General features: G+C 41.7%; 1 protein-coding gene across 1 annotated transcript in view; it reads right to left on the bottom strand.

The window, feature by feature from the left end:
- Window positions 1-14,510, bottom strand: part of CNTNAP2 (contactin associated protein 2) — a 1,010,375-nt gene that overhangs the window by 596,663 nt on the left and 399,202 nt on the right. The window contains exon 3 of the mRNA XM_081881791.1: window positions 11,820-12,013. Within this exon, the coding sequence (XP_081737917.1) occupies window positions 11,820-12,013 (194 nt within the window). The remainder of the gene's footprint in view (window positions 1-11,819; window positions 12,014-14,510) is intronic.

Below are 14,510 nucleotides of genomic sequence, written 5' to 3'. Positions count from 1 at the left end.
GGGTTGGAAGATGATCCCTTCCAACTCTATGATTCTATTATTCTAAACTCCACTGAATTAAGGTGGACAATTACTAGAATACAGTGGTACCTTGGTTTAAGAAAGCCACTTCCGTCCTGCAGAGGAGGTGGAATTGCGGGCATCACAGCCCCCCCCCACGCGATTGGGGGGATCCCGGGCCGCATCACCCCCTGGCCAGCCAATCAGCTGGCTTTGGGGGCATGGCCTACCTGATTTGAACGCAGGCGCAGCCGGGGATCTCCCTCTTTCCCCGCCCACCAGCTGTTCCTGCTTTTCCCACCCTCCCGCCCTTTAAGGTTTTCGTTCCTTGACCTTACTATGGACCTTGGTTGGTCGCCGTTGAGGGGCCTGGTAGGAATTTTTCCTCTTGGCAAATTGGCACCAGCCACTTGGTTTTCGCCTACCTCATAGCAAATCGTCACAACTTTCTTGGTATTGGCGGTTAGGCATTGGTATTGTTTTGTAGATGGAAGAGGGGAGGAAGCGCCATCACCTGCCCCACATATTGAAGGGTAGTCCAATAAAGGATTCCACGGGGCATGGCCAATATAGTCAGTTAGGACCAATGCCTAAGCCAATACCGCTCATCACCTGTAACCAAGAAAGTTGTGGCCTTATTTAGCCCATTAACCTTAATAACTGTGTCATATGTATTTATTTCCACTGGGGGGGGGGGACTTGCCCCGCAAGTTCTTGGTTTAAGAACAGCTTAGTTTATGAACAACTTGGATTAAGAACACTGCAAACCCAGAAGTAGTTGTTTTGGTTTGTGAACTTTGCCTTGGAATAAGAACATGTTTCGCTTCCTGTTGAGTGTGTTCCATTTGTAAATTGCATCCCCCGCTGCTATGGGAAAGCACGCCTTGGTTTAAGAATGCTTTGGTTTAAGAACGGACTTCCTGAACGGATTAAGTTCGTAAACCGAGGTACCACTGTAATGTGAAACATTTTAAACTTGGACAACACCAAATCATATTTTTATTGAGCACAATTGTGGATGTTAAAGTCATTTCACTATTGCAAGATGATTTGTACAAGAGAAAGCTCCTAACTTTTAAAATATATGAGCAGTTTATTGTATGAATAGAACAGAAACATTTTATTTTTTATGTTTCCTCTTCAGAATAATGGTCTTAATTATTTAATTAATTTGAGATGGTCTTAATTATTTCTCCCTTAAAACTGAAAGAGCACCAATGATTTCTAAAAGATGAATTAGACAGAAATAGAAAACCAAAGTATGCTGAATGATAGCAGCCTGATAGGCCAACATTAGAAAAGGAACCAGAGTGAATTATTATATTCTGCCATAAAAATGCTTGCAGCCCTTTCCTTTAAGGCAGCTTTTGAAGAATATGTCAGTGTTGACTATGCTCATCCTTCTAAAAACAAGCACACAGGGAGAAAAGATTGAGATTTGTCTGCTCCTCCAGCTTTCTATATATTTAGGGTGGCCCACATGGGGGACCCCTTCTCAGAGAAGTTATACCATGTGTACTTTGACTTGGTTGTTTACTGAGATGATCAAATGGGTGAGTGGTCTGTGTGTGTGTGTGTGTGGGTGTGTGTGCGTGCGCGCGTGTGTATTTGCCTTACAGCAAGGAACCATTTGAGTAGGCCAAAAAAAGCTACTGCCTTGAGCAGTGACCAGTCTGATGTGCTAGAATTCTTGCTCCTCTGGCATAATCCTACTGATACGACATTATTGCTTGACAAGGTTATATTATTTCCCTTCACTAACAGCTACTTTTTTTCGGCACCTGGTATGCTGGACATTGTAAAGGACTTAGCCCTATTAAAGAGCCACTTGATATCAGCAAAATTCTTTTGGTTCTCCTGTCAGCAGGCACAAGAAATTGCTGATGTGGCCCGAGGCAAAGTGATTTTTTCCTTCTTGAAATGGAGAGACTTAGCCTTTGACTTTTCCGCTCCTTTAAAGCTCCTGCTCATTCATTGTTAACTAAATTTCACCCAGGTCCTCAACCCCTGCTGTCCACTCCCCATTTAAAAATGCTGAGGTTGTAATATAATCACATCATCTAAAATAGATATTTTAAAAAGTTTAAACTATTTGCTATGCTCTGGCCCAATCTCATTTAAACTCATTTTTTTTCTCTTGTTGTGGCAAGGAAGCTCCTATGTGGAGTTGTTTGTTTTTTTAAAGCAGCTTTAGCACTTTGGCAGCTCTTGGAAAGGCAAACATTACTTGCTTGATGCATAAGGAATTCTGTACTGCTTTAAATACGCAGCTTAAAACCCTTAGTTATTGAATCCATGGCTTTTCTGATCTGGTGCCCCCTTCTTAGGAACAATACTACTCAGCGTCTTTTTCTAGCTTTACCCAGTGCCAGTTGGGAAGAGAAGGGGGGATGTACTACAGCAGGGGCTGCCAACCTTTTTAAACCAGTGGAGACATCATGAATGCTGAGGATGCCAGTCACAAAAGGGTTGCCATGGAGAGAGTGTGTGGCAAAACGCAAAGAAAGACAACTACCCCGATAGATTACTTCCTATGGTAAGCATCAGGTCATGCCCTGTTTGTGTAGATCACATTGTAGTGCTTACACACACTGATGCTGATGTTGACTACATAACATGAAGCATTCCTCAGTACCAGGAAAAATCTACAAGATGGCTATTATCACTCACTCTTATTTCGCAGAACTCGCTTTGAAAGGACCTGCACATTTTGCTCCAAAATGTTCTTTCTAGGCGGGACACAGACTTACTTCTTTCTTTAACTGAAAGCTCAGAGTCTGAGGAACCTTCCCAGGGGCACCTATTAAAGTCTTCATGAGTGCCATGGTGCCCATGGGCACTTGGTTGGTGACCTCATAATACAGTATCTCAGAGGAGACCATGACTGGAACCAAGGAGCACACCGATTAGGAGGAGATGATACACAGCATCATTTTGTTGCACATTCCACTTGTAACAGTTTAATACTGTTTTGCGTGAAAGTCCCCATTTCCCTGAGTGGCAGAACATTATTGTGGCAGCCTCTAGTCTGTTTCCTTGTGAGAGGCAGCACTGGAGGTTTGTGGCATTTTTATGGCATCTATTTATTGCATAGGGATATTCTGTCAGACAGATGGTGCTAGTCTTAAAAAGCATCATCATACCCTGAAAAGCAAACAGCATCTGTTTGGGGCCACCAAGGCCCTGTGTTAGGCTGCAAAATTTGGACTTCTACCCTTTGGTGGCTACATTCGAACTTCCCAACCGTTTCTTCCATGTCCACATCTAAGCACACGAGGGTTTCCTAAGTCATACCCATCAGCTCTCCATGGTTCTTGAAGGAGCGCCTTCCAGCCATCTGAAGCCATTGAACCAGCATCTTCAGCCAACTCTTAGAAATATCAGCTGACCATCATTGCCCATTAGCAAGCCAGTTATACCAAATGTGGTCATCTCAACTGACACCAGCACAACAGAATTTCTGTTGAAACAAATTCCTTAAGTTCTCACAATAAAACCACTGTTACCAATCTGCTAATGAGATTGCAGCACAACCTCATGCCCATTTGCTCAGAGGTTAGTGCCACTGTGCTTGGTGCAGTCTGCTCCTAGATTCTTGCCTTTAATGAGATTTAATGCCTTTAATGTATTTAATACCTGAGTATGTTTACATAGGATTTATTTAACTACTGAAAACATTTATCATCTGGTCTTCAGATTGATTTGGAAAGCAAAACATAAAAATACAACACAACCTGGCAACAATACATTATAGCAAGCAGTGTTTGAAATAAGTAGTTTTTTAAATAAGCACAAAATTAAAAGGCCTAGGAAAAAATAAAAGCTTTCCATCTGCTACTGGAATGAAGACAGGGAGGGGAGGTAGGCTAGGAAGGTTCATGTCAGAACAGGAGGTCCTCAAGGATGACGACTGCACAGTAGCACAATTAGAAGCCATTCCTCTAATTTCCTGAATTTCTGGGGGGCTGGATAGTATTTTTAAAACAGGGCTTAACCATGTTGTTGGGGGCTGAAAAGGTTCACCTTTCCATACAATTCAGGTGTGGTTCAGCAGCTTTAAACAGGCTCCTGTGTTGCTCCAATTCATCTTTCTATCCCCTTGGAGCCCTTGAAGTGGAACAAGCTTTCCATCTAAATAAAAGCAGATCATTCGGCAGGAAGGCTTAGCACTCAAAGCTTTCAGGGTAGGACTGAAGCTGGTATCTCTGCCTCAGTACAGTGTAAACACAGGGCATGTTGTAATTTCCTTGCCGCAATGGAAACAACTTGCTATAAGCAGTTTGTATAAAAGCTGAGGAATATCTTGTAAATCAGTCATGATAATATGTATAGAGATTTAATATGAAATAATGGCATTTCATAACAGGAGGCTGTCATTGTGTTCAGAAAACATACTCAGAGCCTCCCTGCCCCACCGTTAGATAATCAAATAATTCCAAAGTAGGATGGGTTTTCAAGAATGCCTTGCATGCATAGTCTCAAGTGCACATAACAGATCAATTCATCTATATCAGAAAGATGTCTCCACAAATAAGGCACAGAAAGAAATTCCACTGTTAGCTGAATGTTGACGCAACATCTACATGGTTTCATTTAACAAAAGCTCAATTCCTAAGGTTGCCTGTCCTGTTAGTCACTAGCAAAGTAAGCTTGGGTGTAAGTTGTTAAAATAATTCTTTGGTGCTCATTTCAGCAGCACATATACTAAAATTGGAATGACATAGCAAAGATTAGCATGAAAATAATTCTTTGCAAACTATAGGATTAGATTCAGGTATAGGATTAAAATTAATGTGAAAGGTTAGCAGTGTCTAACCATCCCACTGATTTCAATGGAAGCCAAGCACAACTTTACTGGATCTAACCCATCTCCTTTGCATTGGCACAAATGGTTTGAAGGTTGGTATATAGTGCTAAAATACAGGAAAGCAAATGGATGTGACTGGCAGACGGGAAATACCAAAGAAAATCATACCCAGAAGTAGACACTACACACCAACTGTTTAGTATAAAGAAACTGCCATAAATTTTCAGGCTATTCAGATGTATTAATGTAAATTATCATAATGATATGAATTACACAGCTAACAGAGGTTTAATTGAGAAGGTTTGGTTCAAAATTTAATTGCAACTAAAAACTCTGATTGCATTCTTTCTGTTTTTATCATCTGTAAGCAGACACACAGTATGTTTAGAGTATTTTTATTTTTAGTTCCACCATTTTATTCCTTAATTGAGAGGCTTACAGTGGCCTCTAAGCAGCACACAACAGGGGTTAGAAAGTTTGGTTATTCCTGTTTAATTTCCTAAATTAACAGTAGGGGGGAAGGGTTAGTAGAGGCACCAAATTAATCAGCTATCAAATCTCCACCTATTAAGTTCTTTCATTCTTGGCAGTCTTTTAAAAGATCAAAAATACTTATTTTTGATGGTATTATTCTTCAGCTGGCTTCCTCATTACATCAATATCTCCTGACATTAAAAGATGAAGCATGACAGTTTAGAGAATTCCGATCATACATTGACCTTTTGCTATAATGAAAGTCATGTGTAAATCTAATCACTCTACTATCTGTATACACTGCAATCTGGGAGAAGATTTGGCATTTAAGTTTCTCATTCTAAGGGCCAAAAAGAGAAGAAAATGTGCTGGAGAAGCATACAAACTATTTTTGTGAAGTTTATTAACACTTATTTTCACATATCTAAAACATAATGTAGTGTTAGCATTGCTGGGGTCTCTCAGTGGGTCCATGTTGCCCAATTACAAATTATTCACAAATTACTCATAAAGCATTTCCATAACAACCTTAGCCTTTCCCATTGGACAGACATGCACATGTTGCCTGGGTTGATTTTAAGCTGGTATGTTCTGCCTCACCACAACAGATTTGGCATCTACTTTGGGTGAGCATATAATACCCCATGGCTGAGTGGAGGGGTGAGCTACTTGCCATTCACTGGACCCACTGGGAAACTCAACAAACCTGCTCCACCTGGACCTGGGTGAGGAGAGTGCAGGTGACGGCTGAATAGGGCCCTGTCGTAGGCAGCCTGAGGAAGCTCCATGCACCTTGGTGGCTGCCCATATAAAAGAAACTGAGAGAGAGAGAGAGAGAGACTAGACTGAGCGACAACAGTTGTTTCCAGGAATCCTCCTTTGTGAGATTTTGTGGGTCAGCTGTGTTTGTTTAGGCCCTGCTAAGAGCCAGGGTGGATGTAAAAAAATTGGCTTCCAGGTGGAAAAATCAAAATTGGAAACAGAATTGTTAGAACCCAAAACTAAGGTACTATCAAGAATGTATAACTTGCTGTTGAAATGGAATACTCAGGATGAAACGGTAAAATCTGCTATGATCAAATGGGCACAAGATGTTGGACATAACATTATGTTTGCTGACTGGGAACAGTTGTGGACCACAGGTATGAAATTTACGGCATGTAATGCCTTACGAGAGAATATTATGAAAATGATATACAGGTGGTACATGACTCCAGTCAAGCTTGCAAAAATCTACCATTTGCCCGATAACAAATGCTGGAAATGTAAAGAAACTGAAGGTACATTATTTCACCTTTGGTGGACGTGCCCAAGGATTAAGGCTTTCTGGGAGATGATTTATAATGAAATGAAAAAGGTATTTAAATATACTTTCCTGAAGAAACCAGAGGCCTTTCTCCTGGGCATGGTCTGCCAACTGGTGCCAAAGAAGGACAGAACTTTTTTTATGTATGCCACAGCAACAGCAAGAATACTTATCGCAAAGTATTGGAAGACACAAGATCTACCCACCTTGGAATATTGGCAGATGAAAGTAATGGACTATATGGAATTGGTGGAAATGACTGGCAGAATCCGAGACCAGGGAGAAGAGTTGGTGGAAGAAGATTGGAAGAAATTTAAAGACTATTTATTGAAACATTGTAAAATTATTGAATGTTAAAATGATGTTGGAACGAAACGAAGTGGTTTTAGCAATAATGTTAAAAGGAATATGTAAAAAGGGATTGATATTAGATGAAAATTCGAAATTATAATATGTGAAGACAAAGAATTAAGAGAAAATAGAGAGGGTATGGATTTGCTAAATTAAATATCTGAATTGGAATACAAAAAAGGGAGGTGTGAGGAAGTCATGAAAATAAGTAAATGAACTGTAAGATATAGAAAGAGGGATTTATTTTTTAACTATTTTTTTTTTTTAGTGTTTGTATTTTTAGTGTTTTCTTTTTATCATTTTTGTAACCTTTTCCTTGTGGAAACTTTAATACTGTAAATATTACTTTAAAAAAAAAAAAAAAAAAGAGCCAGGGTGGATGGGTGCAGTGCTTTGTAGGAGCCAGGAACCTGAGAACAAAGGTGAGTCAGAAGGGAAAGGAACTGATACAGTGGTGCCCTGCAAGACGAGCGCCTCGCAAGACGGAAAACCCGCTAGACGAAAGGGTTGTCCGTTTTGGAGGTGCTTCGCAAAACGAATTTCCTATGGGCTTGCTTCGCAAGACGAAAATGTCTTGCGAGTTCCTGCGGGGTTTCTCCCCCCCCTTTTTCTAAGCCGCTAAGCCGCTTATCTGCTTATCCGATAAGCCGATAAGCCGCTAATAGCGCTAATAGCGCTAATCCGCTAAGCCGTCAATGGGCTTGCTTCGCAAGACGAAAAAACCGCTAGACGAAGAGCCTCACGGAACGGATTAATTTCGTCTTGCAAGGCACCACTGTATTGGTCTGTATTTATTAGTAATTTTGTATTAATGTACCATTTGTACATGTAACAGGCTATTTTTGGAAACATTTGCTGTTGTTTAAGTTGCCTACTTTGCTTAGAAATATTATTTACCTATTAGGCAGTATAGAAATGGTCTAAATAGAATAAAAACATACCACCCGTGAACTTTCATAAGGGGAGGAACTGGCTGGAGTGTGTCCCCATCTCAACATCTCCCTTAAAATGAAGGACTTCCAATCTGCCAGAAGTGTTCTGGAGGTGGTACAGTTTGGGATTGTACCAAGTGCTGCTCTGAATGTGCAAACTGGCCACCTCAGTGAGCCTGCAACTGAGACAGGTAACTGCGTTATTTCTCTCCTATTTCTGGTATTTTTAAACCATATTTGTTTGGTTAAGTACCCCTGTTGTCCCCAAGAATCTTTCTCCTTGTTATGTCACTAACATTCCTAAACAAAACCATGTGGAACATTGTCAGAGCTGCCTCTAGGTCCCAGTTCACAGAGGACCAACGCCAGGCTGATGTTATGTACAAAAGTCTTTATTGAAGTTTAATTTCCATTTTAAAGCCAGAGCGTGCAGCCCTACGTCTAAACTCTAGATCAGCGAAGTCCCGTCTGAGTCTCCGCCCCTTCCACACCAGTTTAAGATCCTAGCCCTGCTCCACCTCCTGCGCTGCTCTCTTCTCCTCTGGGTCCTCCTGCCCTCTGGGGCATTGCCCTTTCTGGACTCTTCCGACGCTGAGTCGCTTAGCTCCTCCCCCTGCCTCCAGCGTGCTTTAGGACCCGGTTCCCAATCCTCACTCTCTGCTGTCCCGCGCTCCTGTACATTTGAACTTGCTTCTCGCGCCAACCCAGTGACCTTTCTCCTAACCGTTACACTACTTCTCTCACTGCTTCCCTCTTCCGTGACACTGGCCGGATCTGACCTCCCTTCCATTGTTCGACTCTCCGAGGGAGGCGTGGTAGACTCTGCCTCGTCTCCTCTCCCTGGTGGGGAAAGCACTGGCCCCGATGCCTGGGACTCTTCCCCCCCACTCTGCTCTGGTGGGGAAGCTGGTCCTGATTTCCAACTACTGCTCTGGGAGTCCCTGCTGCCCCCTTGCTCCTGGGGCATTCCCCTTGGGACCCCCCTGCCCCTGGCCACTGGCGCTCCCTTCTGTGAATCTTCCGATTCGCTGGAGAGGCTCATGGAATCCCTCGGACCACTGTCCCCTCCTACGCTCCCTTCGGATTCCTCCCCCTCGCTCTCCATCTCCCATCTTCCCTGTGCCTCAGCTCCTGAGCCCCTGACAAACATGATAGTCAATCAGGTTAAATATCAGGGAGGACAAATAAAGCTGAGGATAATGAAGGCAAAGAAAGAGAAGTTAAATTGTGCCAAGAGTTATTGTAATCAAACCAATGGAAAGGTTTGAGTAAGTACCTTTTCAGTAATTTGTTCAGCTTTGTTGACTATGTTAATATGTTACTTTTGAAGCAAATACCAAAATTAGAGCACTAAACTCTTCTGATGTGCAAGTATTTTGTTCTTTTAGCAAATCCCTTTCATTATCTGCCAAATTAAAAATGATTTAATTTCACTTTTCAAAATTGTGTGCATCTGTTTGAAGCATTTTGCGTATGTTCATGCAATTTGTCTATTTTTTATTGTGTTGTCTAATAAACATTTATCAATCACAACAATATCATGGATGGTTTTTAAATTATGTAAGACTATGAATGCTTCAACTCTGCATGTCCTGTCAACATGGTCATTTTTGTAAGATGCAATGGCAGTGTGAGGAATACCAACCCAGCCTTCCACCCAGATGAGCAGGTTTACCTGAGGCCAGGCTCTGCAGCCACTGCTTATTGATAATGGAACTTGTAGTTGTGCTTTCACACTTCATTCATTAAATATTTAGCATGGGATAATTATTATATAAAAAGGCGGGAGACTTGCTTCCTTGAAAGACAACATGTTTTCTTCATATATTTATTTTCCTATACCAGAACGGGGACACGGGACACATCAGAAAGAGAAAATAACTTACGCAAAGACAAGCACTACAAAATAAGGACAGTTCCTGATAAGTCAGCATGAATGGAAAGTGTATGTATGCATTTACATCAGTCCTATGTACATCCTTACGTTGGAGTACAGGCATGTACGATAGATACTATAGGTGAACTTCATATCCTTTCCCAAAATGTCCAAAGTTTGCTGATGAAAAATCTGAATTTCATCATACTGTACATGAAGTTGCAAGAAGAAACCAATTCCATACAAAGAAAAGCCTCACTAATGTTATTAGCAATCAAAGAAAACGGAACATATCCCAAAGCAGAAGAGGGTAAAGGCAGAAAGCTTCCTTTGCAGAAACAGAAAGCTTTCTCTAAATTCACCTTGAAAGTACTCCATCTCACTGTGTGATGTTCGATTTCTTTCTTACCTAGCAGGTAATTATAGAACTTCTTTCCCTAATGCATACAGAAAAGGGTCATTTCAACATTTTATGGAGATTGTCACAGTTTGTTCTCCTTGATATCTTTTTTAAAAATTACTTGCTCAGAATATCCATGCTCCCTCCCACTGCATGCTCCCAAACTGCTGCTCATTCGTTATTATTCATTCCTTCATTTCCCAGATTTTGTCCCCTGGCTGTTTCATTTGATATTAAACTGCTTTTGCACGAATATTGCTGAACTCTGCACTTTGAGTTTCTTGTTCCTCTACTTTCTCATTTAAGTCGAGATATGTACGCCATTACCAGGGAATCACTGCGCTTTAGGTTTGTGAAGAGAGTGCAGCAAGCCCAGCAAGGTACTATGTGAGGCTAAATATATACTCTATACTTTAAAAACAGTAATTCCAAAATGCTGCACCAAGAAATGCTGAATGTCACAGTTTCTATAAATTATGTGAAATAAGCACATTTGTGAATATTAGCTCAATTGGTTTAATTTCTTCTGCTACTGCTTGTCATGGGAAGAATCCAGGAGTTGTGCAAGGCGCCTCTCACCACTGGGAAATCACACTGACCCCAGCGTTGGCATCATGGATCCTACCAAAAATTAGTCACATGCTTTTAAGCTTATCCCCAGGGTTATATAAGGTGTAGAAGCTTCTTTTTCATTCAAAGTGAGATGAGCTTCTCAAACGGCTGGATTTTTCATGTAGTACCAAATTCTGAACATAAAAATAACCCTGCTGGATCAGACCCTAACCCTAACCCCAAAGTCCACCTTGTTCAACACTATTTTCTGCAGTAGTGCATCAATCACATGCTTTTGGGAAGCCCAGAGGTACAGTGTGAAGAGAGCTCTCTCCCTCTGTTCTTTGACTCTGAAACTGGAGGCTGGACAGAGTCAGCCACTGACACCTTTTCCCTCCATGAATTTGCTGAATCCCATTTTGAAGCCATCTGGTTTAGTGGCCGTCACCACATCCTGCGGCAGTAAATTCTGTAAATGGCTTTCTTTTGCCTGCCCTGCCTCTCCTGGCCACCACTTACATTGGATGTCTCTGTGTTCCAGTATAATGGGAGAGGAGAAACTTCTCTCTCTCTACTTTCCCCACACCATGCATAATTTTATAAAGGAGTCTCTCAATTGATCTTTTTCTAAAATAAAAACCCTAATCACTGTTGTCTCTCTAAAGTGCTCTGTCCCTTTGAAAATTTCCTGCAGATGGTTTTCATTGGATGAACTGGAGTTCTAGCCATATGAAAGAAAGGAAAATTCTCTCTCCACTTTCTCCCCACCATTTTATAAACCTCTGCCATGCTTCCCATTTGTTGCACTTCTTTCTAGATTAAAATATTTTTCTACATTTTCATGAATTTCATATTTATATCCACTCATCCCTGAAAACATGACCCTTTACCCCATAAGAGACAAAGTACTATCAGACAAGAATCCCATCACAACATATTCAGAAAACAAATGTAACTCCATCCACAGGGCAGGAAGGCAGTCTGCTATGATTTGTGTAGAAGGAAACATACCTGATTTCAGAGTCAACCCTCAACACAACCCACTAGATTCCCGGTGAAATAAGGTATATTTCAAGAACATAAACAGAGAGCAACGTCGTGCCATTGGGCAAATCACTTACCCAGACATTTCCGTCTTGGTGATATGGCTTCCAGTTTCTCCCGGTATCACTATAGAGCATCCGGTACTGCGTCACCCAGTCAGAGCTGCTGTATCTGCCTTGAGTAGCAATAGAGCTGATCTGCTTCCTATTGCCAAAATCCACTTGCAGCCACTGGTAATGATCACTGTCTGATGGACACCAGCCTCCAGCCCCTGAGAAGTTAGATGGAAAGACAGGTATTTATACTGTTTAATAACTAACAGAGCTTTCTTGGAAATTACCCCAGCTGAAAGATTGTGGGTGGCATTCCACTTAGATTTACTCAGAGTAGACATTAGTAAAATTTTGCCATGTTACCTAATTTCAGTGGAACAGTCTCCCTCCGGAGGTGGTGGACTCTCCTTCCTTGGAGGTTTCTAAGCAGAGGTTGGAGGGCCACCTGTCAGGGATGCTGCAGCTGAAATTCCTGCATTGCAGGCGGTTGGACCAGATGACTCCTGGGGTTCCTTCCAAATCTACAATTCTATTGTTCTATTATTCAATAAATCTACTCTGAATAAAACATAGTGGAACACCACCTATTGAAACCACTGAACATGATTGAGTTATAATTTTTATTAACAGGCCAATCACATCACATTATTCAAATCACATTAGTTCCAGATTATACAGCCAAATTTTAAATTTTGTTAAGGGTACCCATACATCAAGCACGAGTCCAAAATTCCGGATAGCTCCAGGCATCACATATTTTACTGCTTTAAATTAGACAGTTCTATCCAGTTCGATCCGGATAGTCCTTTATTACTTTCTTTCTCATCTTATTGTTATCATATATTCCTTTCTTTGCAATCTCTGATGGTTCTCACAAGCAGACTGGAAACTGGCGTCTCTGTGTGGGTTTTGTACTCTTCAAAAACTATCTCTCTCAGGGACAGCCTCTGTTCGTCTCTTCCATAAACAAAGTTAACCTTTGGTCTGTCCTTTATTTTTCCTCAGGCTAGCCAGATATATCAAACAGATCAGGGGGCTCTGTCAGGTCAAACTTACATTCTAACACTCCTTCTCTTTTGAACGATCCTGATTCTCCTCCCCCCTGTCCTTCTTTCTCCGGCAAGCCTGTCTTGGCGAGACGCCATTTTTTAACTGCGTCATAAAAATTTTCCTCTTCCTCACCGTTCACCAGTCTTCTCTTCTGTTGTAATCCATCCCCACACAGTTCTTAAAATCCTGCTTATGATTGATAAAAACGCGACGATCTTATTTCTTTCTGGGGTGAAGGGTCATTAATATCACATCGTGTAAAGAAAAAAAGGTTTTTTCCTCCACCCCCCCTTCATTCCAAACATACAGTCTCCTAGTGGTAATTCATCAAAAGATTTACTTATCTGTCCGTCACTCCCGGTCACAGAGATCCATTAATCAGCAGCCTTATCTCGAGCTTTACTTGATGTATGTGCTTCAGCTTCCTTTCCAATCGTATATTTCCAATTATAATTCCGAGCTGAAGCAACCAGCACGCGCTAATTAGAATCGGCGTCAGGAAGAGCTGACTTCACTGAGGGCTCGTGCCAAGTGTTCAGCACCCCCATCTCTCGGATCGGGGGTGCATTGTGAACACTGCTGGCAAGACAGGGTCCCCCACATCCTGGGGGGAAAGGGAAGGCTGCATACTTCCCATAGCAGCCCCTTAATTACCTCGTATGGGTCAGAGAGATGTTATTGTCGGCCATCTTCCAACGCGCCACCTGATGGCCCCCTATTCTGAGTAAAACTTAACTACCACACTTTAATTCTGATTATACACCTGCTAGAGATGGAAGAAGAGTGTGTGTAAATTGATTTTCCCATTTTGAGGGGAAGAGCAGAAAGTGTGTGTTTTTTTTAAAAAAAGTTTCCTTTTTAAAAAACTTTTCAAATCTGCCATGGCAAGGAGGGAAGTTCTCGCTGCCTCCTATGCCACTGAAGCTTTTGCCAGAGACAGGTGCTTTTAAAAGAATAAAGCGGGGGGGGGGTGCAAGAAGCTCTGCTCCACTGTACAAAAAACTTCCTCCCTTCCCTGACAACATTTGAATTTTGGGCACAGGAATGGCCAAAATGGCCAAACCCACCCACCCCCACCCCCACAATTTACCAGCTGCTGAATTGTGATAAATTGAGAGTGACTGTTTTGGTCCACCCAAGTCATTTTCACAAATTTTGAAATTACTCACACTCCACATAGACTCCACATGACTGGGTGCCTACATGGCTCCATTCTCACAATGATGGCGTAAGATGTTTCCTGCAGGATTGTTGCCAAAAGTACTAATTCACACTAGCTTTTCTTTAGATGGCCACTTGCTAGCAGTGTAAACAGACTCTTTGGGAAGATAATAGAGTATAGGGGTTTATAAAGCTCCCTCTGAGACATTTTTTAATGCTCTACTTTGTCCACTCTGTGGAAGATTTCTTCACTGAGAGGCGGACGAGAGAACCACAACACAGCTTCAGCAACAAGCTGCACTGCTGTTTTCTGTGAGTTTCCAGTAGGAATGTGTGTAGCCTCTCTCTGAAGGTTTGCTTGTCTTATCAAACCCATTTTGCTTCCCTTGAAGTGTCCCAGAAATTTCTTTCACCCAGGTTAGAAGGAACCTCAAAATTATTCACTTTGGGCAAAGCTCAGCAGTAGCTCTGTTATGGTGAATATATATCAGTCGAGTATTATAT

The sequence above is a fragment of the Podarcis erhardii genome (assembly GCF_964252035.2).
Source record: "Podarcis erhardii genome assembly, chromosome: 12".
Taxonomy (NCBI): Eukaryota; Metazoa; Chordata; class Lepidosauria; order Squamata; family Lacertidae; genus Podarcis; species Podarcis erhardii.
The sequence above is the reverse complement of the archived record's forward strand: the minus strand, read 5'-3'. Positions and strand labels throughout refer to the sequence as shown.